The sequence below is a fragment of the Silene latifolia genome, chromosome 11 (assembly GCF_048544455.1).
Source record: "Silene latifolia isolate original U9 population chromosome 11, ASM4854445v1, whole genome shotgun sequence".
Taxonomy (NCBI): domain Eukaryota; kingdom Viridiplantae; phylum Streptophyta; class Magnoliopsida; order Caryophyllales; family Caryophyllaceae; genus Silene; species Silene latifolia.
The window spans coordinates 203,559,634-203,582,576 of NC_133536.1; the positions used below are offsets into that span (position 1 = coordinate 203,559,634).

Consider the following 22,943-nt stretch of genomic DNA (forward strand, 5'->3'; position numbering starts at 1 on the left):
CACCCTAATAACACTAATCAACCTCCCAAACTCTAATAAACCAACAAGTAACAACAACAGAAAAATAAACGTTAAGGTCGGTCCAAAGATAATCAAATATAATCATCTTCAATGGACCCCACCACTACACTACCATACATTGATACATACATCCAACAATCCAACCTCAAAACGGCTCACTCTCTATCGCATTATCGTGTTCAATTTTATACTCTCTTTGTCTGTTATTTATTGAAGTATTTGTATTTTGAGGTGTTTTAGTTAATTATTGTTTTTTCTATTTTAATATTGAATTTTAGGAGCAATTTAACTATTCACAGTTAATTTGGTACACTTGTTATTTACTAATTAACCCATTATTCTATTATTGGTCTTTATGCCAAAACCAAAGGACAACAACTGACTGGGACAGAGAAAATATTCGAAAAATATAATTAAGTAATCTATATCATTAACAATAACAATTACTCGTGTAAGATCGGTTTTAAGAAAAATATAAAACAATCCAAATTGTAAGAAAATTATGAACCATAGTCGAGTAAGTAACTAATAAGTCATGAAGAATGATATTGATACTCATGATCTGAGGTATGAATATTGTCAATAACATATTAACCTCTCTGGTAAACTAGATAAAAAGTTGAAAAATGTAAAAGAAATTGAAGGTTTCATTTTTCAACAACCCTCGTTATACAAACTTTTTAAAACTAAAATAAAGTAAGCCATAAAATGACATTAATACAAGATAAAACATGAAAACATGCCAAAGCAGTTAACATAGTTATATTGAATCGGGTCACTTCGGACTACGAGTTAAGCTCGAGTACCCAATTCGAAGCTCGGTTCAAGTTATTCGGGCCATGTCAATTTTACTATGTCTAAATACGACTATACGAAACATTTTATAACTAAATTAATCAGCAAGTCTCATTGAAAACGAGTATATCCGTCACAAGATGAAGACGAATCAAGTAATACCAAAGTGAGTAAATGAGACAAAAGCAGAATACCATAAGACTTCTAATTAATTAAACTAAGCCACAAAAATGATATTAATACAAGATGAGATACGAAAATAGGACCGAAACCCGCAATAATTGAAAACCAACCCTACACACTCGACCATTATAAAACACACACCAATCCTTATCTCCTCCTCATCAAACCAAACACCAATCACACTCTCCTCCCACACTCAACCCCCAAACAAAACCAAAAACCCACAAATTTATCTTCTCCACAAACAAAAATGGAGGGCAAAGAAGAAGATGTAAGATTAGGAGCAAACAAGTACTCAGAAAGACAACCACTAGGAACAGTAGCACAAGACAGAGATTACAAAGAACCACCACCAGCACCATTTTTTGAACCAGGAGAGCTTACTTCATGGTCATTTTACAGAGCTGGGATTGCGGAGTTTATCGCAACTTTCTTGTTCTTGTATATAACTGTGTTGACTGTTATGGGTGTTAAACGTGCACCGAATATGTGTGCTTCTGTTGGTATTCAGGGTATTGCTTGGGCTTTTGGTGGCATGATTTTTGCTCTTGTTTACTGTACTGCTGGAATTTCAGGTTCATCTTCGCTTTTTTTAGTTAGTTTGTTGATAAATATAGTTTTGAACCGGGTCATGAGTACAAACTCTCGTGACTTTACCAACTAAACTAGCTGATCCTTTTTTTTTTGTTTTTTTTGGTTAGTTTGAAGATAAATCTAGTTTAGTTGTGCACAAATTATAGAGTAAAACCGTCTTACTGTATGAAACCGTCTTTTATTGGGGTTTAGATCCGGATTTGGAAAAGTAATTTGGTAATTAATTGCGCTAATAGGTGATTTGTGGGTGTTTTATTTTGCTCTAAACTTTCTATTTAAGGTGTGATGTTTATGATTTAGTTTGCTGTGTCGCCTGTGTGTTCATTTAATTTGCTGATATTAAATTCCGACAAATTATACTAAATCAGCTTGATTCCACAGTAGTTATTGTGTGAGTGGGTGTTTTTACATACAAAAAGTCGAGTAATTGAGGGTTTAACCGGTCTAAGGACCGTCTCACTCTTTAAAACCATCTTATTCTAAAATTTGTCTTTAGATCCTCGGACCTTGCCTATTGTATAAATCTCAGAGCTCCATATTAAGCAACATTAGAACCAAAAATTGATAAGAATACATTGGTGAATAGTTAATCAGGTGGTGTTAGTCCAGTGGTAGCCGGGTTAAACCTTAAAGCTTGCAGAAATGCAGGAGTTGAGAGGTCCCGGGTTCGACTACCATCTGGGCCTCTGGGGCGATGATCACTTGTCCACTGTAGTCCCCAAAGGGGTGGCTTACATGGTCCATGTGGTGGTGCGGGAATGCATGGGCCCGGAGGGATTCAACCCCCTCGTCATCAAAAAAAAAAAAAAAAAAAAAATTGTCGTATGAGACTGTTAAGCTCATCTTCGTGAAAATAGTGTTTTGGCTTAAAATGAAGTGTTCCAAAGTGTCATATACCATGTCTGAGTATAGCGCTTTATGAACGTATTATGAAGTGTCGGAGTAACATAGCCGGGTGCTTAGTAAATTTAGTTGGTTTTGATTTGTAACGACTAAAAATTTGAGGATGATGTTTCAACAGGAGGACACATTAACCCAGCAGTGACATTCGGTCTATTCTTAGCAAGGAAATTGTCATTGACAAGGGCAGTCTTCTACATAATCATGCAATGTTTGGGTGCCATTTGTGGTGCCGGTGTAGTCAAGGGCTTCCAGCCTACTCCTTACGAGACTTTGGGTGGTGGAGCCAACTCTGTAGCCCCTGGATACACCAAGGGTGATGGTCTTGGTGCTGAGATTATCGGTACCTTTGTCCTTGTCTACACCGTCTTCTCTGCCACTGATGCCAAGCGAAGTGCCAGAGACTCCCATGTTCCTGTAAGTCCTCCTTCACTATCCAAACGATCTTAATTACCTGTAAAATCATGTCTGTTTTGTACTGATTTTGCTTGCGCCAACTAAAACTAGGAAAATCCGAAGTTTTTAGTTAAATTTCTGAACTTTTTTCAATTTTACCTTGGGAATTTACCCATTCCCTCCTCCTAACGGGGAATCTAGTAATTATAAACTAGCTTAATTGATAAAGTTGGCAAATGAATTTAACACAGTAGTATTTGGACAGCAATTTATATTTCCATCGTTGTAATAATAAACTAGCTTACTTGATAAAGTTGGCAAACGGATTTAACATGGTAGTATTTGGACAGCTATGCTGTAATAATAAACTAGCCTAGTTCATAAAGTTGGGACAAACAGATTTAACATGGTTCTGTGATGAATGCAACAGATCTTGGCACCTCTACCAATCGGGTTTGCCGTCTTCTTGGTTCACTTGGCCACCATTCCCATCACCGGTACCGGTATCAACCCAGCCAGGAGTCTTGGCGCAGCTATCATCTTCAACAAGAAGGCAGGCTGGAGTGATCATGTAAGTTCCAACCTGTCATTTGTCTATATATGTCATCGACCACACCATACTTTTATCACATTAGAAAAACTAATTACACATTTATTAATAACCAGAAGATAAGGTATTATACTCCGTATATGCATCCGTCACTACCTAATACGTCTTTATCTGGATTAATGTTATTTGATCATGCTATATTCCTACTTCCTAGCATGATGCCAATATGGGTTCGTTAGTTATCACTTTCAAACACACACTAATCAATTTAGAATTTTCCAGACGATAACACTTGACTTTAACATGACATCGACTCGTTGTTATTTACTAAACTCGTAATATCAATATACAGATGTCAACTAGCTTAATTGAACCCCATCACTTGTCCTTGTGGCTCCTTGACAAAACTCGTAATAACTCGTATTGTTATTTTTGTATGGATATTCGGGTCATTTGACATGCTGTTTACAAAAACTTGTGTAAAACCGTCTTAAACGAGCATGATGGTTACTTAAATTACAAGGATTAATAATTAGGATTAGGAGTGGGTGGGTTCACAAGTCATGCAACATAATTGTGTCTTATACTATTCCATTGTTTTGTGGTGCAGTGGATTTTCTGGGTGGGCCCATTCATTGGGGCAGCATTGGCAGCTGTATACCATACAGTGGTGATTAGGGCTATTCCCTTCAAATCCAAGAATTGATCATATGCTTGTTCGGTTGGTGGTTGACGGACGGGATATGATATTCGACCCGTTTTATTTTTTAAGGCTATTTATGATAAGATGAAATCTTCATGTGTCTTTTTCTCTTATATATTCTGTCTTTTGTTGTCTTTTTTTATTTGTAAGTTAATGTTATTTGCCACAAAACAAATGTAAGGGTTGTGGTTTAGTTTGTTTCGGTCTTGTTCAGAGTTATTGTTTCAAGTGTGACTTGTGAAAATGTATATTACTACTATTTCTAGTTTTATTTACGTTCGAACTATTTCGGGTACATTATTAGTTTGCAGTTGATTACCTTTTTTTTTTTTTTTTTTTTTTTAGCAATATGAAGCAGTAGAACGGAGTATGTTGGAAATAGTACGCAATTCACAAGATTTTTTGCAAGGCGGTTTTACAATATGTTACTCTAAAACCGACTTCTATTCACTATAGAAGGCACTCCAAAGATACACGATCACTAGTTTCATAACTCGTAAGGGTAGCAATAATAAACAATAATCGATTTTACAATAACGTTGAAAGTCACCTTACACGAATATTGACGACAATTTTTGATTGGAACGCGATAAATGGGCTTATCAGGCTTAATCCAAGATCCATTGAAAGTGGTTTAAATTGTAATGATAAATGGGCTTATCAGGCTCAATCCAATAATCCATTCTCCATGACTTAAAAGTACAACCGTTCTTGCAAGCCCCCGTCTCGTAGCAACGATGAGTTTGTATTCGAATAACAAGTGAACTAGTCGAAGTCTCGAAGATAATAAACCTAAATCAACGTACTAATTAGGTGGTGGTTTTTTTCCCCGGATCTCAGAAGCAAGGGTGGATACAGGATGGGTAGCAACACTAGCAAGAGAATTTCTAGTCGAGCAAAACCACTATTACATTGTACTCCTACTGTACCAATGAATAGTTTACATTTTCTTTATTTTATGAGATAAATAAAGCAAATATTAAAGCAAATGTAAACTATTGACTGAGACGGAAAAAATACATAGATTTGTTATTACATTGTACAAGGTTAATGGGGGTAGCAAATATTGATATCTTAACCAACATTTTCAGGTTTGTGGTAGCAAGTACTACCACTTGTTAGGGGCTAGCTCTTTGGGTCTGGAGTAGTGATCTATTAAGAGTGAAGAGTCTAAGGCTGTTGTAAGGGTGAAACGGAATTAGAAAAACCCGTATTTTTAGAACTCTGGAGTAGTGATCTACTAGAGTCTCTGCTAGTATGCTACAAAGGCGAAAGCGAAATGAAGATCATCAAAGTTTAAACAAGTACATGCAAAAATAAATGAAACAGATGTTGAAGTCGACTTCCGTGTGTAGCCAGCCGTACGCCATCAACACATTGTGCTTAGCCGATGCAATTACTTAGTCGTCTTAGTTCATGTTATTACTAAAATAAGTGTATTATTTGACCATATAAGTCAAATGCCAACTGTATAAGAACTTTTTTTTACGGCTACTAAAAAAAAAAAGAGTACGACGACAATTATGGATTAATTAAACATGCAGAATTACATTGAAATTCAAATTATTGGAGATCGAACTCATAAACAAACAAAAGCAACAAACTTGATCATCATCTACAAACCCATTACATTACAGAGCCCGGCCCACAAGCCCACAAGCCCAACAACCATTCCTCCCTTAAACTCTACCAGTAGTCCCACTTTCACGAGCCTTACTCTCAATAGTCTGACCAACATCCTTAGTCTTCTGACCCGTATACGCAACCGCATCCGCCACACGTCTCTTAGCATAATCCAATTCCTCAGGCATCCTTTCCCCTACCATCCTTAGATAACTCGTAACCCGAGTCAACGACGACAACCCCGTTAACCCAAACGCCCCCGACGACAGAAACCCCGTCACTGCCAAAATTACCAACAACGCAGCCGGGACTAAAACCGGACTAAATAAAATAGCAAGCGGAGTCGCAACTGCGAGACCGATGACTGACCCAACCAAAGTCAAACCAGCCAAGACAAGGAGAGTCCCACTGACTGGAACTAAAGTCACTAAAGCTATCATTTGAGACGCTGTCGGACCGTTTGTAGTACCGAAACGGTCACGGGTTGTTGTCATGTGTTGTTGTGGATGGACGTAGACTTGACGCGTGTCTCTAATTGTATCACGGTCACCACGGTCAGCACGGTCAGCCATTTTTGTCTGTTTTTTTTTTTCTGCAGGATTTTGTGAAGGAGAAGAAGAAGAGTGTAGGAAGAAGTGTAGTGTGTATAGAGTGAAGGGAAGGGTTGTGTGTTTTTAAGGGAGGGAAAGAGGAAGGTGGAAGAACACGTGTTGGTGATGAGCTTTGCATGAGGAACAAGTTTGTGTTTTTAAGTAACCTTGTTCAATTTGTTGACACGTCAATTTTTTTTTGTTTAATTTGGTTTTGTCTGTGTAAGTTTGTTGCCTATGCTGTACGTTTTCTTCGTGTGAATCGTGCTTTTTACCTTGCATGCATGCAGGAGGGCATGTTTGTCAATAATACAGAGTATTTTACATAGATTCTGTGGTTTACTAATACTTATACGAGACGGTTTTATGCAGTCGCGGAGTTTTTCTGAGCTTACCTTACCGCCTAGTTCACCTTTCATAATATTTTTTTCGGTCCTCTAATTACAAAATCTTGACTCCGCAGCTGATTGTAAATCTTAACTCCGCAGCTGATTGTATTGTAACAGAGGAGTATGAGATGAATAGAAGTTATATAAACAAATTTCATTTTCAACATCAAGTGTACCTCTAATTGAGAGACAAGCTTCTAAGAAAAGAGGATTAGACTTAAAAAGATGGGAGGATGGGACATAGAACAAAATCAAGGTTGTCACTTTAAAACACCTCGTCGATAGTTAATATTTAGCAAACAAGGTTCTAAACTCAGAAGCAGCCACGGACTGTACCGATTTTCGGTTACACATACCGTCACTTCATGTTGGAACAACTGTGAAGCTTCTGGGCCTGAAAAAGAAGGTTGGATCCCTCGGCAAACTTTACAAATACACTTGCGCTCTTGGCCGCAATTACCTGCACCCAGTTTTCAACATAGACTCTGTGATGAAGCAGAGCAGGGCTGTTTGCATTCATCTGCTATGACTCTTGTTGAGTGTTGACAGTAGACACACCAACCATGCTGAATTCTATAGGTGTCCGTATCACTCTCTTAGGTGTGTCACTGATATGACAGGTGTCCCCTTTCCCGGTTGTGCACAAACAATGTCTACTGAGGTTACCTCCGTCCACCCCGAGAGTGCAGTGAAAGCAAATGCATCAAGTAGTACAAGTATGGAGTCTCAGGGCTGTGTGAAAGGGGCAGTGACTACTGACTACATGGTGATGGACAACTCGGAGACAAAACCTATGTCTTCCATATCTAGAATTACTTCCATCAATAGGTTTCGTGATTAAAATCTTTAAGATCCACATCTGACTCATCAATATCAGGTGCAACGAATCATAATCTTATCCAGGACTGGTTTCACGACAAGGAATCTATAACACGCTGACAAAAGACGTGATTTTTAACTTACTGTTGGTGATAGATTGATTCACAGGCTCTAGTAATTTTAAAGGCATCCTTGCTGACAAAAGATGTAAAGGTACTACTCTCTTCTTGGAAAAAAGATTAAGATATTTCTTGTGATGGACCGAAACATATGGATGCTTAAATAATCAGTGAGAATTAGGTGTAAAGTTCAATTAAGGAAAACACCTCATTTGTTTTCTACATGATTTTCTCAAGCATTACATTTCTTTAGTTTCATACATACAAGCCGAGAGAATATCTAATAGCAAGAGATTAAGAAGAGAAAACGAATGACAAAATTTTTAACCTAACTCATTAAAAAGAAGCATACCTCCTTACACATCAACTATACCAGTCAAGAAACAAGATTGAGAAAGTTAGCACAAAAAGAAATAGCAGAAGAAACGTCCTGCTACTGCTATTCCGGTCTATTGCCTGAGACAGCTCCTTGTTACCAAGCTTGACATTATGTGTCGCTTCAACTGCCTACACATGCAAAGTTCCAAGAAACATGATCAACTTACAGCAATTGTGAGAAATAATTGTGAGAAATATGGAGCAAATTAATAAGGATTGGATTGAATACATCAATCGTAAATATGGCTTAAGGATGGAGATGAGAATACCAGGGTGTTTCATCAATCTATCAGAACTAGGTAGATCAGGAATAAAGTGACTAATATTAATGATATAATGATAGTGATGGAATAAGGTGTTCAAATGCTGCTGATATTAAGGATGCATTTCTGAAAAATTATGTTCAGTTGTTTGGTGAAAGTAAAGGAACAGAGGAAGTTCATATCCTTACTGTTCCGGATGCGAGACTTATTTTTGCTGCTCATAGTGAGATCCTGATGAAGCCAGTGACCAGAGATTAGATTAAGAGGACTTTATTTTCTATTCCTGATGACAAATCCCCTGGGCTTGGCGGATATACTAGCAAAAACTTTAACAATAGATGGGATATAATTGATTATTGGTGGGCATTTTATTGCTGCTATCCTTGATTTTTTTAGATCTGGAAAATCCTTGAGCAAATTAATGCCACTATGATCTCTCTTAATCCCAAAAATCGAGAACCCTGAGAGTGTGAGGGATTTTAGACCCATCTATCGTGACAATATCCGCTACAAGTGCATATCTAAAATCATTTGTGATAGGCTTAATAGTGTTTTGGGTGATATTATTAGTGAAAGCCAAGGTGCCTTTATTAAAGGCAGAAGTATTGTGCGCAACATTATGATTTGCCAAGATATTGTTAGACTGTACAAACGTAAGGCTGCCTCTTCCAGGTGCATTTTCAAAATTGACTTGAGGAAGGCATATGACACTGTTGAATGGTCCTTTATCGAACAGATGTTTGATGCCCTTGGACTTCAGATTGGTAATGACTTGCATCACCTCTACTTCCTTTTCTCCTTCCCTAAATGGTGACAGTTTTGGCTTCTTTAAGGGGAAAAGAGGTTTGAGAGTTGAGACAGGGGGATCCTATGTCCCCTTTGATTTTCACTGTGTGTATTAGAGTACCTCTTAAGGATTCTTTAGCAGAGTGGGCAGACAATAGCAGTTTATCATCCCTTATGTGCTCAGGTTCAGCTGAATCATCTGCTATTTGCGGATGATTTACTCTTACTCAGCAAAGGAAATGTGACATCTATTATGCTGCCTCTCAGGGGTTTTTCAACCTTTTCTGCTGCCAGTGGCCTATGTTTACAACAACAACATTACCGCAGTGGCCTATGTTTAAACTCAAAAAAAAAAAATCTGGTTATTTCAATGGGATGAGGAGTTGTGATATAAATGATATTTTCCTCAGGTTTCTAGGTTTCTAGCTTTACCAGAGGAGATTTTCCTTTCCAGTACCTTTACAGGGCGAGGTATGAGGAAATGTCTTATGTCTTTGTCAGGTTAATTCAGTGTTGCCGTCTTTGCATAGGTATTGGGCCAGTATGTTGCTTATTCCCACTGGGATCATTAAAGTCATTGATTCAATCCCCTCCAGTTGCTTGGGACAGGATTTGTTCTCCAAAGGAGGAAGGGGGAATTCTAGATAGCAAATCTTGGAACATTGCGGCCCTTGGGAAGTATGTGTGGTGAAAGGCCTCCAAAGAGAATCACCTCTGGATTAAATGGATAAATTGTGTCTATTTACAAGGATGCCACTGGACTGATTACTTTCCTGGTACAGATGTCAGTTGGTATTAAAAGAAATTTGCTATGTCATGAATGTATTTAAACGAGTTTATAATGGGGATAAATGGTTGGGGAAGGAGGTTAAGTACATGGTAAAGGATTGTTACGATTGGATTAGGGTGCACTGGCAGAAACCTAACAAGAATCATGTTAGCTAAATATCCATTGGCTGGGAATGCATCATAAGCTTATGACAATGGACAGATCGAGGTCATTTGGCATTGGGTGTGAACTCTATGAGCAGGAAGATGAGTCTTATTCTCATTTGTTCTATCAATGCACTTACAGTCAGATATGCATTGGTAAGTTGCAGGATGCTTTGAAAATGAGGCTGGATATGAAGAACTATAAGAACTGGTTTACTCATGGGAGGAGATTGAGTCTTTTGCAGAAGAAATTTGGTGCGGCATGTGTGATTGGTGGTTCAACAGGAACAAAGCAAGACTTTCAGACCCTATTCAGATGCCAGAAAAATTAGTTGAGGAGGTCGTCAGGAATGTTTGTTATAGACTGAAGGCTTTGAATAGGAAGGGTTTGTCTCGTAGGGATAAAAAATAGGTCAATTCTGTCAATAGTTTGATGTAAAGGGTACTATTGTGTTAGTACTTAGTATCCTATGTGATGGTTTGTAACTAGGTTGTTGGGTTGATTTCATCAACAATAACAACATCAGAGCCTTAATCCCAAAATGATTTGGGGTCGGCTGACATGAATCATCCTTTAGAACCGTCATGGGTGATCGCACACCGCAAAATGCCAAAATATAGAAAAAGAAAAGTGAAAAGCAAATGGGGAGTGAAACATAATACAAAAGTCAAGGTAAACTTATAGGTTTGAAAATTGATGCCCGGATTTCTTTCATAAAAACTTAGAATTTAAATCGAGTATAAAGATTAAAATGACTTGAAAATTGAAGTAAAACCATGTGAAACCAACTTGTTCGAGAATTTGTGATGATTCAAATGCCCTGGGCGGTAGGTCGAAATTTCGATTACAGTCTTGGGCAAAAGAAATGAAAGCTTGAGTTTGGAATGATTGTGCACACAATTTATGTGATTAAAGCAGACAGGTTCTAGAGCTGATAATTACTGAAAAAAACTTGTAACAGCTATGTGAATCTGCCAATTATAACAGATTTACTAACCTGATTGTACAAATGCTCAATCTGCTGAGATTGCTGTAGAACATGTGTCGACATAAGGTGGTTAAGTGCAGACACCTCGACCATCTTGGTTTCAGTTTGTTGAGCTGCATCCAGTAGATTACTGAGCTCCACCTACATTATGCACAAAATTTTCAAATTAATGCTCAATATAAAATATTTGCCAAATGAGGTGAAGCTACACTTATTATGAGAAATGAAACTTGTAGGTGTTGTCGGTTTTGTTTTGTTTTGTTTCTAGCTTAATAACTTTACTAACTTCTATAAAATCTTTAAATAAATGACAAAACCCACATGTACAAGCTTGTAGCTCATATTTAACTATGATGATCAGACCTGAAGTGCTTGAGTCTCATCATCCTCAAATTGCTGCCGGACAAGCTGTGGACTGGGTTCAACTTCGTCTGCTTCTCTAATCTCTGAATCCCTGGACTTTAAGTGTTCTGTTGGTTTAGAAGGAGGAGTCTGCCGTTGTTTTCTTCTGGGCATTGCTCTATTGAGAGTATCTTGGAAGCGTATTGCTCTTAGCCGATCAAATTCTGAAGTCACAGAATGCAGCTTTTCGCTTAAAATTAAGACCTAGCATGCAAATGAATTCACAATAAACATTTCTGCCATATATAGGATATCATATGATAGAACAAAGTTCATGTATCTGTTGCAAGTTATAGATGGATAAAATCTTAGGCAACTATTTCCGGTCTAAAGCAAACTATTGGATTGAAAACAAATTATAATGCCACCCTACTGTGAAGCTTTCAAGCTCCAAACTACTGCCTCCCTCCATCCTAGTCAATAGTTATCATTTTCTTCTGACAAAAAAGACCAAAGAAACGAGAGACGGAGTGAATTTACGAAACACTAAACAAATTCTGCAAGTTACACATGGGGATGGCCCATAAAAACAATAGATAACCCACAATTCTGTGAAAAGGTGAGGGTACTTATGTCAACTTGATAGGTAAAAACTTAAAAAAAAAAAAAAAGGAAATGATAGCTATTGACGAAGAAACCTTAAATTGGAAAAGAAAACTACTGACCGTGACGAAAGCAGTACATTGGAACAATATATTTCCCGACAATAATGCGCATAGATAACTAGCTACCACCTAGCTAGCAGGACACCGAAAATGACGAGGTTTTAATTGATATTTGAGCTGACACAAACAGTTTCCCACCCTAGACATACAGTACGTTTGACCTATCAGACTACTACCGTAGCAGGATCCCCACAGTGTTGCTGTTCCTGGATCAACACAGGCAGTTTGCAAAAATGCTAAATTCAGAAGTCTCAAGCTAATGAGCTTAAACATAAATATACTATGTAAGCCCATACAACGACAGATAGTAAGGAATTTTGGACATAAGCTGGGCCACCATGTTAAGTAGCAGATGGTTCATGCTTAACAGGAAATTCTGATGGAAATCAAGAATCTTATAGGATTTCATACTGCAACTGATCAACTAACAATAAAATTATTCAAAAAAATACACACCACTCCATGCTTATGCGCAATTATATCAGCATTTGAATTGTCTGTCCTGCCAAGCCAGCCTTTTGAAGTGGCTTCTTCATCATTTATACTCATTTTTAGAATATCAATCTGCTTCTGGCAGGATTTCACAAAATCTGATACCTGCAGAATAAGGACCGTATGTATCAGAGTACTTATTTTATACAAGACCATGTCATGCATTATACTAATTAGTCACCTCCATGGCCCCAATACTATGGATAAGTTAAACTTACTTCCTGCTCAATACTATCTCTCTCCTGCTCAGTCGTACGATGCATATCCACATAATCCTTCCTGTGTCTTATCAGAAACTGCTCGAGTTCTCCAATGAGCTCAAGCTATAAGTGACAAAAAACCATAATGAGTCGGCATAGAACGAGATACTCATCTACATTGAAAACCATCATCGTGTACTCCTATGATACTACAGTGCCTAAATGTTGTGGAGGTGCAAATTACTTACAGTTTTATAAGACGTTCTCATGAATGGCATCCTTTCTCGTGGCTTGTGGATGATAAATGACGCCATTATGGCCGCCAGTTTCACCTGTACAGTAACAAGAACAAAACTTTATCTTCACCAATTTCGAAATAACTCAAAAAGACAATGTCAGCTTTCTAATTACTCGTAATTCAGGATCATCGTCAGCATTCAGCAGAAAATTATCACAACAACATAATTTTAACACCCTACATCAATTTTTCTACCAAAAAAAAAGAGATGTCACAGAGGCAGCCATTTCAAAACCCCACATTAGAGATTCGGGTTTAATCACCAGTCACCCTTGCGGAAAGCCAATGAGAGTATCTACGATTTTGGCTCAATGAGACCGTCTAACACAATATCTACCGATTTTTATAAACCCAATTCCAAAATCATAAATTTTGCAGCAAGATGTTGAAAATTCAATGTTACACCAGCACTCTCATAGAAGCAGCCATTTCGTCTGCAGACAAAAAAACAAAAGAACCGAACTTCACAGGCCATGAGACGGTCTCACTGAAAGACAATATTGGTAATCAGAATTTTAATTTTCGATCTTTAGTTACATTACAAAGAGATCAGTAGTTTATTTTGGTATAACATAATTTGCAGCAATCAAGCAGGGTAGGGAGTCGGATGTACGCGGCTTTACCCCATTATTAAAAAAACAAAAGGGAAGTTGTTTCCGAATGACCCAAAATGAAAATTGCGTCGATACGATTAGAATTAAAGTTCTACCAGCAGTCCAGACTCCATATAATGCTGATTAAAATCGTAAAGCTGATTACAAAAAAAAACAAAGAGAGTGAAATTAGAGAAGACCTCATCGAAGTCCAAAGCAACGGCTTGACGACGAACAATGTCTTTGAAATCTTCGGTTCTATCCCTATTTTTCGCCATTGATTAGGTCATACAACACTCTCTTACCTTTGTTGAATTTGCGGCGGAATTTCAAATTTCTGGGAATTGAACTTCAGTTAACTGGTTTTTGCACCGATTTGCAGAAAGATTTGGATGAAATAGTAATTGAGATCAAATATCGGGACAGTAATGAAGATCGAATTGATTTGAATGATCGAAAAAAATAAAACAAAAAAATACGAGATGTTTTTTTTGGTTCTCTAGATAGAGAATTAGAGCATCCGCAAAGGTGAGGTGCCCCATATTTTATCTCTCTTTCTCTTATTCGTCCACCGCATTTTCCACTAACTTTTCCATCTACCCTCCCCAATTTATATCTACATATATGCAATGCAACAATGGGGCTCTCCAAAAATATTAATTTACACCTATAATTTGGGAACCTCCCCAAAAGTATACAAATTACCCTTACTTTTTCTTTGGGGACCTCCCCTAAAAACAGTGGAACCTCATATTATGGGGAGGTATGTGCAATGGTGAGGTTTCCCATTTGATGAGAGAGAGGGCATTTGGGGAGGTAAGTTTCCACCTTTGCGGATGCTCTTAGAGAGAGAAAGGGGTTAAGACTTGGGAGTCAAGTGGGATCCGGTCATTTTTGGGTGAAATATTATCAGGTTACGTTATTTATGGAGTCCATTTTTGAAATAATGCTCAAAAATAAAATATTTGTCGTTTTGGGTCGTTTTTGAAAATATTTGTCAAAATGGTGTCCACGTAGGCTCGGGATTTCTGGACCTAAAACACGCCACTACCAATGGCGTGTTTATAATGAGTAGGGAGAGAAACTTCATTAAAAAATGGACTAAAACAAACACGCCATTGGGAATGGTGGGTTTCGGAGTGGAAACACGCCACTCCCTATGGCGTGTCTTAGTATAATTTTTTTTTTTTTTTTTTTAAAGTTATGTCAGTTGAAGAAAAAAATTGTTGTAAAGACACGCCACTGCTAATGGCGTGTTTCTTTCACAAAACACGCCATTGGTAGTGGCGTGTTTCAGGTCTAGAAATCCCGAACCTACGTGGACACCATTTTGACAAATATTTTCAAAACCGACCCAAAACGACAAATATTTTATTTTTCGGCCTTATTTCAAAAATGGATTCTTATTTATGCCATCATAATTCATAAATTTGCAGACCATCTTATTTTATTGTTTGTTTATTGATTTCGGGCTTAATTTATTTGTCTCGTAATCTATAAAATATAATTAAAAGGGTACCCGAAAATGATTAATAAACGCCACCTAGACAAAGCCACGTAGGATTCAAAAAGCCACCTGGATCCAAAAAGCCACATGTCTCTATCATCCTACGCGTCATTTCCTACACTACCTTTCCTATGCAATAAGAAAGAAAGAAATTTTTTTTAAAAAAAGCGGCCCTTCATCTTCATCTTCGCATACCCCCATTCCAAACCGAAAAACCCAGATTAATAGCTCAAATTTATTGCCTAATAACTCTAATTGATTGATTGCTCCATTATCCACCATCATACTATGTAAATTAAAGAAAGGGGAAAAATATATAATCTATCTATATAATAACATAAAAAAAAAACTAGATTGAATAGTTAATAGAATGACACGTGGTGCGCAAGTCGCAACATTACATGTTTGATCAATTTTATTATTTTATATTTTTAAAATAAAAAGGAAAATAAAAAATGAAAAGGAAAAGGCAAAGTAGTAATCAATAGACTAATTATTCATCTTATTTAAACACTTTCATTTACCATGCATTATTCCACTTAATAATCATAATTTAGTGCTAATATTTTATATTCTACCGTTATGAAAAAATTTCACCTATAAAAGAAAATAATTTGATAAATATTCTAGCATATTCCTAGCAAAAACAAATTAATGAAAATAACATAAAAAGCCTAGATTGAGTAGTTACTAGAATAACTCGTGACGAGCTACATTTACATGTTTGATCAATTTTTTATTTTTTATTTTAAAAAAAAAAAGTAAAAATAGAAAATGAAAAGGCAAAATAGTAATCAATAGACTAATTACTCATCTTATTTAAACACTTTCATTTATCATGCATTATTATTCCACTTAATAATCATAATTTAGTGCTAATCTTTTTATATTCTACCGTTATGAAAACATTTCACCTATAAAAGAAAATAAATTGATAAAAATTCTAGCACATTCCTAGCAAAACCAAATTAATGAAAAAGTTTGTTTATTTTCTACTAATTATTTGATTTGATTTATTTTTCAACAATTCTCATATATTTACTTTGTGGTGTGTAGGAATCAAATGAACAAGAAATGAAGAGATAAGAGAGAAGTAGAAGAAAAGTGGAGAATTCGACAAGCATTTGAATTATATAGTTTGTTTTAGGCATTGTCAAATGTATATGATTGAATATAATCATCAGCGAATGGTGGTCAAACTTTGGTGAAGGAAATCATCAATGAATTACTGACGGAAAAAGGCTTTTTAAAGCTAATAAATTGTAACTTTAGTTTTTTTTTTCTTAGTAATATAACTTGACTAAATTGTAACTTTAGTTTTTTTAATCTCTTTTCAATAGTGATAGATTGTTTTACGGATGTTTTTAATATATACATCATTATTTATGTGTAATAAATTTATTAAGATTGATATTAACAACAAATTACAAATATAACTAAGGCAAGATAGTGTAAATATAGTATTTTCTATATATTTAATTAAGTTGGTCAGATGGGTAAATCTATATTTTCCTTATGATTTGAATACTAATGAGATGAGATAAGATACATTTGATTTTATTGTCTTATTGTTGCTTTGATGGTAAGATGACAAAAGTACATTGTATATATCGATTTGCGATAATCTGTTTATATTAGTTCTCTTAGTATAATTACTTACATTTTATCTCAAAACAACATAATACTAATGAGTAGAATATCTTTTTACTTTTAATTTTCAATGTGAGAATGGATGTTTTATCTATTTACCCACCTTATTTAAATTATTTTTTATTTAATTAAACGTTACAATAGTTAAGATAAAATGAGTAAAGAATATTTTAAGTCTTAAATATCATCATTATTTCTAAACTAAAAAAAAGGTATATAAACTGTTCCGGGTATAATTCCAGAGCAGATATTTGATACCACTCGTAGCTCGTAGAATGATGTCCTTGCTTGAATCCTCCTTGCGGTCTCCTGAAACGATGAACAAACTGAGGGCTCGGCTTTGGCCGAGCGTACTCACTCCGACGCTCAAGTCAGTAAACTTAGAGAGAAGTTGTTGTAACTTGGCTAAGAGTGTATTGTAGAGAGATAAGGAAGATATTACCAGATGAATAGTGGTTATTAGGTCAATTTGTGGATCCTTTCCTCAATGAAGGTTGAGGAGTATTTATAGGCTTTTACCTTTTGTCACGTAGTGGCCAAGTGGCCAAGTGGCTATCAGGTGGAAAGACCGTTGTACCCTCGGCCGATGGACCTGTGGTAGGCTCGCCGAGGGTCTTGGATATGAGTACGCGGATGTGTGTCCCGGCTGGCTAGTTGTCTGGCCGAGACCCAGGTGACAGGCCGATGGGGCTCCATCGGCTAGGGTCATCTCTAAGTCGTTGACTTTCTTTGTGGATACCCTTGACCTTGCTCAATATGTTGACTTGGTCAGCGGTGCAGAATATGCCCCATCAATTTGCCCCCAGCGTAGTCTATGCCGTGGTATGGGCTCCGATGTATGTTGAGCGTATATTCTGCGTAAGTATTTTTGCAAAATTTTACTGCATCGGCTCCTTCTGATGCATCGGCGTGGTTCTTGTTAGGCCGTACCATATCCCCCCTCCACATGGATGCGTAAAGGGTATCCGATGTGGGAAAGAATGTGACGCTGGCCGAGACCAGGGAGAGTGACGGTTATTTTTGATTGCCCCGCCGTGCTTCCCGGCTTGGTCGATCATGTGGCGGAGAGCGGTACCTAGGAATTTGTTGAGGGAGATGAACAGGCGAAGAGATGTGAATGAGCGTGTTGAATACGCTTGGTCACCGTAGCATTGATTGACATTTAATCGTTGCAACGATTGACATTCCGTGGTTGCATGTCCGACACGTGTCCGTTCGCGATTGGTTGACGTTTCATGGGTCGTGCCGACTGATTGGTCCTTCTTTGTGGGCTTTTCCCTATAAATAGGGCAGTTATTCCGTGATTTTGGCCACCAAATTCATTTTCTCAAATTTTTCCTCCAAGATCTTCATCTCTCTAAACTTTCAAGGGTTTCCATTTCTTCTAATCTTCAGAGTTTTTGATCCGGCGAGCGTATTTCTTCAAGGTAATCAAACAAATTTTCTTTTATTTCGTTAGTAATTGTTGCGAACATGTCTTCTGTTGATGCTGGACCTAGTAAACCCGCGTCGGGGGGCCCTAGGTCTCCTTCTCCTGAAGTTGATCCTCAAATTCTTGAGGAATGGGAGGACTCTGATTCCTATGGTGATTTTGGTGATGATTTCGGTGATGAAGTGGAAAGGCCTCGTCCTAATGAAGGGAGGCAGTACGTCCTGGATCACGGCGACGCCTGTAAGGTCCGTCTTGACCGTGCTTGGACTCATAAGCTCGCCAGTTGTTCGGGCGAGAAATTTTTCGAGGGCCATTTTTTCTTCGGTAGGGGATACAAAATTGTTATCCCAGAGGAGGGTCAGGCCGTTTGTTGCCCTCCACCGGGCCACACCGGCGTATATATGCGGCATTTGGAGTATGGGCTCCGGTTTCCGCTGAATGGGTACGTTATGGCCATTATTAGAGCCATGAACGTTGCCGTTGCGCAACTGCACCCGTTGGCTATGAGGACCATAATTGGCTTTGTCTGGCTCTGTCTCTTCAAGGAAGAGGCCCCAACGGTGAATTTATTCCGCCGGCTTCACTGTCTCGGACCATTCTGCGCCGCGTCGGATGGCACAGTGTGCAAATGGAGCCGGGTTATGTCTCTGTCGACAAACTTTCTTCTTGCAAGGATCGCAAGGCCGGTGGGTGTACGTTAAGGTGCCGGATGACTATCCGCCGCCTCGCTCTTTCCAAAGACCGAGTTAACTTGCGGTGTGAGACTCGGGAGCACGACGGATGGGTTTCCCGAAAGAAGCTCAAAATGGATGCCAGCAGTGTCTATCTCAAGGAGGATGAGAGGCTGGCAATGAGGCTCTTTGAGGTGGACAAGAGTGGGGTGCCGAAAAGATGGATTCCCCCGACGCAGATCATCCTACAGGATGAACCGCTCTGCCATGTCGGCCTCATACCGGCCCTAGCACGGGGTGAGTGGGGTCGGTGTGAGGCCCATTGCCGCTCTTAATGCTCTTGTTCCTCGAATTTCGATTCATTTCCCTTACTTTAACTCTTGCTTTGTTTCTTTCGCAGACCACTTTGGAACGGACTTGTCTGAGGATATTCTCTGGAGAATGGGGCTGCACAAAGATGGAACCGTTGCTAACTTGCATCCCAAGGCTCGCTCATGACCGCGGGATGTCGCCGAATGACCTCATGGAACAACGGGGCCAAGAGCTTGAGCGTGGAGGAGGCTCAGGCGAAGGTTGTCAGTGGCGTGGTGCGTCGGACGCGGAGAACAAAGTCTTTGGCGGCGAAGCGTCGACGCCGGTTCAACTCCCACCCCCGCTAAAAGGAGACGGTGGAGGTTGTTGATATTCCTTCGAGGGGACTCCGATGCGGAGGAATCTCCCCTTGTCCGAAAGAGGAAGGAGACGACCTCTACCGCCGGGTGGAAGTGCCTCCTCCGGCCAAGAAGGCCAAGCATGGTACCTGCCTATCCTGTGGCTCAAATTCAGCCAGGCTTTCTGATACGTCGATACTGATGTCTTTATTAAAATTTTGCAGACCAGCCGCAGTCGGCTTTTGCTCTCGTTGGGCAGCAGGTGGAGGGGTCCTCTGCGCAGGTTGGTGATCAAGGCGCCACCGTCAACCCTTCATCCCAGAAGGCTTCCTTCTCCCAGCCGCAGGCTGGTGGTCAAATTGTTACCACCGTCCCTTCATCCCAGAAGGCTTCCGTCTACCAGCTTATAGAGGAAGGCACGAAGCTAATTAGGGAGCTGGCAAGGTGGAACGTGGTTACCGGTGCTCGTCTCATGGAGCAGGAGAAGGCCGTGGCTCGAGCTGTTTATGAGCGTAATGCCACTAAGCAGGTGGCCGCGTCGGCGAAGCTGGATCTCCTCAAAGAGCGGAAGCTTAGGGAAGATGCTTGAGAAGGCGCTCTTGGGCGAGAGAAAACTCGGGGAGGATCTTTGAAAAGGAGGTCCTTCTTTGAGAGAGCCAAGGCCGAGACTCTGCGGCGAGCCGGCTGCTAAGGCTCGCCGGAGAAGTGTAAAGTTGTTCAGGGGCGTGCCGACCTCTATCTCCAGCAGAGGAACGAATCCAAGGGCCTGTTTAAGGCCCAGGCGGAGGTGATTCGGGGCAAAGAGGCCATCATCAAGCAGAAGGAGGAGGACATTGAGATGCTCCAAACCGTCATGCTCCCCAATCTGTGCGCTAAATTCCGGGACTTGGCCGAAGGAGCTGCTAGGGAAGTGATCGGGGAGCTTTTCCCTCTTGATGGTTCCTTTCCGTGGGGCAGATATGACGAGCTGCTTGATGATAAGCTCGAGGCTAAGGAGAAAGCCGTGGCGGAGAAGGCCAAGGAGGCTGTGAGAGCGAAGGTGGAGAGAGAGGCGGCCGCGGAGAAAGCTGCTCTTGCGGAGAAGGCTAAGGCGGCCAAGGAGGAAGCCGAGAGAATGAGGGCAGCTGATGACGCCGAGGCCAAAGCTGAGGCTGCCGGAAAAGCTGCTGGGTTGCCCATTGAAGAAGACGCGGCTACCGCTGCCGATGATGAGCAGCAACAGGCATAGGGAGGCGGGCGGTTGTCACCAGGCTCACCCGGCGTCTCAGATAGCTTCAGCTCCTCACTAATACCATGGGCTGCTTGATGAGAACAAGTTTACAGCAGATCTGCTTCAGCTGTTCGGGAGCCAATTATTAAGCCTTTCCTCCCTGCCATTCTTTTGGCGCTTAAAATGACATTTGTAATTTTTGCTTTTCTTTCCTTGTATTTTGTACAACTTTGGTAGGTTGTGTTTTGGCTTATCCCAATGGGGACGGCCGTCGTCTGCATTCTTTCCACCTGTAACCCGTTATTATTAATAAGAGTTTGTCTCCTTTGCCTTCGGCATGGCCGAGGTCTTTACCTTATTTTATTTGAGCGTCTCAACGGTATTTAGTGTTTCCACCTTGCCTCTGGCTTGACCGAGGTCTTCTTTCGCTTTTGTCTGAGTTCCCCTTTTACGTTTATTTAATTGAGCGTCTCTTTTTGTTTCCGCTTCGGTTTGGCCGAGGCGGTTTAGAGTGTATCTCAACTGTTTTTAATGCTTCTAAGGTATTTTGTCTGCTTATCAACTGCGCTGGCCGCGATCGATCGCGGTGTCGCTTTCGATGGAGATCGCGCTCTTGTCGATCGACGAAGAAGCCGCGTGGATAGCGTGTTACGCGGCGTCTACCACTTTAAGTGATCGCCAAGCGTCTACTATTTGGGGTGATCGCCACAGCGCTACATTTCTTCATGGAGACCACCGCTCTTGTCTATGACAAGTGTGGTGGCGTCTGGATAGCGTGTTACGCGGCGTCTACCACTTTAAGTGACTGCCGAAGCGTCTACTATTTGGGGTGACTGCCACAGCGCTACATTTCTTCATGGAGACCACCGCTCTTGTCCAATTGACAGTATGAGACGGCGTCGGCCTCTTTCTTCATAACGACTGCCGCTCTTGTCGAATCGACAGTATGAGACGGCGTCGACCTCTTTCTTCATAACGACTGCCGCTCTTGTCGAATCGACAGTGTGAGACGGCGTCGACCTCTTTCTTCATAACGACTGCCGCTCTTGTCGAATCGACAGTGTGAGACGGCGTCGACCTCTTTCTTCATAACGACTGCCGCTCTTGTCGAATCGACAGTGTGAGACGGCGTCGGCCTCTTGCTAGTGATTATGGGAAAAATAACGTTTTGTTGGGAGACTTGGCCGATTTTTACATTAGATATAAAAAAAATGCGTCGGGGTGTCCACATCCATTTTGGACACCTCCGCCGCTACACAAGGTCAACTAGTTCCCTAATGCTTTTTCGGTGGCGCTCCTTCCCTGTCAGCCGTCGGTCGCGTCCATGAGGTCGCCCTCCTGCTGTAAGGATGAGCTTTTCCCCCTCTCGGATTGCTTTGCCACTTTGAGGGATTGCATGTTGCATCCTCTGGCAGATACCTGAACGTTGACCGCCTCGTCCTTCTCGTCCTTGGAGACGAGTTTATGCGCTTCCCCCCGGTCCGAGATATACATCAGTGTCAGGGCCCGGATGGACATTACTGCGTCGGCCTCACTCAGAGTGACTCGGCCTATGAGGACGTTGTAGGCGGACGAGCCGTCAATGACGACGAACTCAGCTAAGACATTCTTAGCCGCACTCCGCTCGCCGAGCATCACTGGCAATTTGATTGAGCCCAGGGGTACCAGGCCAGCCCCGGAGAAGCTGTACAGTGGATTGGTACAGGGGCTCAAGTCCTTCACTTTCAGGCCGAGGCTAAGGAAGCACTCCCTGAACATGATGTTTGTGTAGGCGCCTGTGTCAATCAGGCACCTCTTCACCAGGTGGTTGGATATGTCCAAGTTGACTACGAGTGGGTCGCTGTGAGGGGCGATGACTCCCTCGTAGTCCTTCCTCCCAATAGTCATATCGGGAATGTCGGGGGCGGTCGCCGTGTTGGGCACAAAGTTGATGGCCTGATACAGCTCGTTTAGGTGCCGTTTGTGCCCATGAGCTGACCCGCCGTTCTCGTTTCCCCCGATGACCACATTGATCACTCCTATCCGTTGAAAAACGGATTTCTTATCAGAGCCGCTGGCGTCAGTCTTCTGGCCTTTGGCTACATACTTGTCGAGGCTTCCCTTCCGGATTAGCTCTTCGATGGCATTCTTCGAGATGCCGGC

General features: G+C 40.4%; 3 protein-coding genes across 3 annotated transcripts; 1 reads left to right on the top strand and 2 right to left on the bottom strand.

The window, feature by feature from the left end:
- The first annotated feature begins 1,134 nt into the window (after nucleotides 1-1,134).
- Nucleotides 1,135-4,437, top strand: LOC141612372 (putative aquaporin PIP1-4). Its single transcript, XM_074431134.1, has 4 exons — nucleotides 1,135-1,574; nucleotides 2,615-2,910; nucleotides 3,320-3,460; nucleotides 4,050-4,437. Exons 1-4 carry the CDS (start codon nucleotides 1,250-1,252, stop codon nucleotides 4,143-4,145), a joined length of 858 nt encoding a protein of 285 aa, XP_074287235.1. The 5' UTR covers nucleotides 1,135-1,249; the 3' UTR covers nucleotides 4,146-4,437.
- A 1,213-nt stretch (nucleotides 4,438-5,650) lies between these two features.
- On the bottom strand, nucleotides 5,651-6,432 carry LOC141612373 (oleosin 18.2 kDa-like). The gene has a single exon (XM_074431135.1). It carries the CDS (start codon nucleotides 6,335-6,337, stop codon nucleotides 5,822-5,824), a length of 516 nt encoding a protein of 171 aa, XP_074287236.1. The 5' UTR covers nucleotides 6,338-6,432; the 3' UTR covers nucleotides 5,651-5,821.
- Nucleotides 6,433-7,893: 1,461 nt separating this feature from the next.
- LOC141612374 (syntaxin-81) lies at nucleotides 7,894-14,174 on the bottom strand. The gene is made up of 7 exons (XM_074431136.1): nucleotides 13,882-14,174; nucleotides 13,039-13,122; nucleotides 12,809-12,913; nucleotides 12,555-12,695; nucleotides 11,395-11,637; nucleotides 11,041-11,172; nucleotides 7,894-8,189 (listed from the first exon to the last, which is right to left on the bottom strand). Exons 1-7 carry the CDS (start codon nucleotides 13,957-13,959, stop codon nucleotides 8,046-8,048), a joined length of 927 nt encoding a protein of 308 aa, XP_074287237.1. The 5' UTR covers nucleotides 13,960-14,174; the 3' UTR covers nucleotides 7,894-8,045.
- Nucleotides 14,175-22,943: the final 8,769 nt, after the last annotated feature.

Bases quoted from the DNA above. Each gene is read 5' to 3' on its own strand.
- LOC141612372 (XM_074431134.1), top strand. From the start codon at position 1,250: ATGGAGGGCAAAGAAGAAGATGTAAGATTAGGAGCAAACAAGTACTCA. The intron at 1,575-2,614 runs GTTCATCTTCGC...ATGTTTCAACAG, and splicing joins CTGTACTGCTGGAATTTCAG to GAGGACACATTAACCCAGCA. The intron at 3,461-4,049 runs GTAAGTTCCAAC...TTTGTGGTGCAG, and splicing joins AGGCAGGCTGGAGTGATCAT to TGGATTTTCTGGGTGGGCCC.
- LOC141612373 (XM_074431135.1), bottom strand. From the start codon at position 6,337: ATGGCTGACCGTGCTGACCGTGGTGACCGTGATACAATTAGAGACACG.
- LOC141612374 (XM_074431136.1), bottom strand. From the start codon at position 13,959: ATGGCGAAAAATAGGGATAGAACCGAAGATTTCAAAGACATTGTTCGT. The intron at 13,123-13,881 runs GTCTTCTCTAAT...GTTACTGTACAG, and splicing joins TTGCTTTGGACTTCGATGAG to GTGAAACTGGCGGCCATAAT. The intron at 12,696-12,808 runs GTAAGTTTAACT...CTTATTCTGCAG, and splicing joins GAGATAGTATTGAGCAGGAA to GTATCAGATTTTGTGAAATC.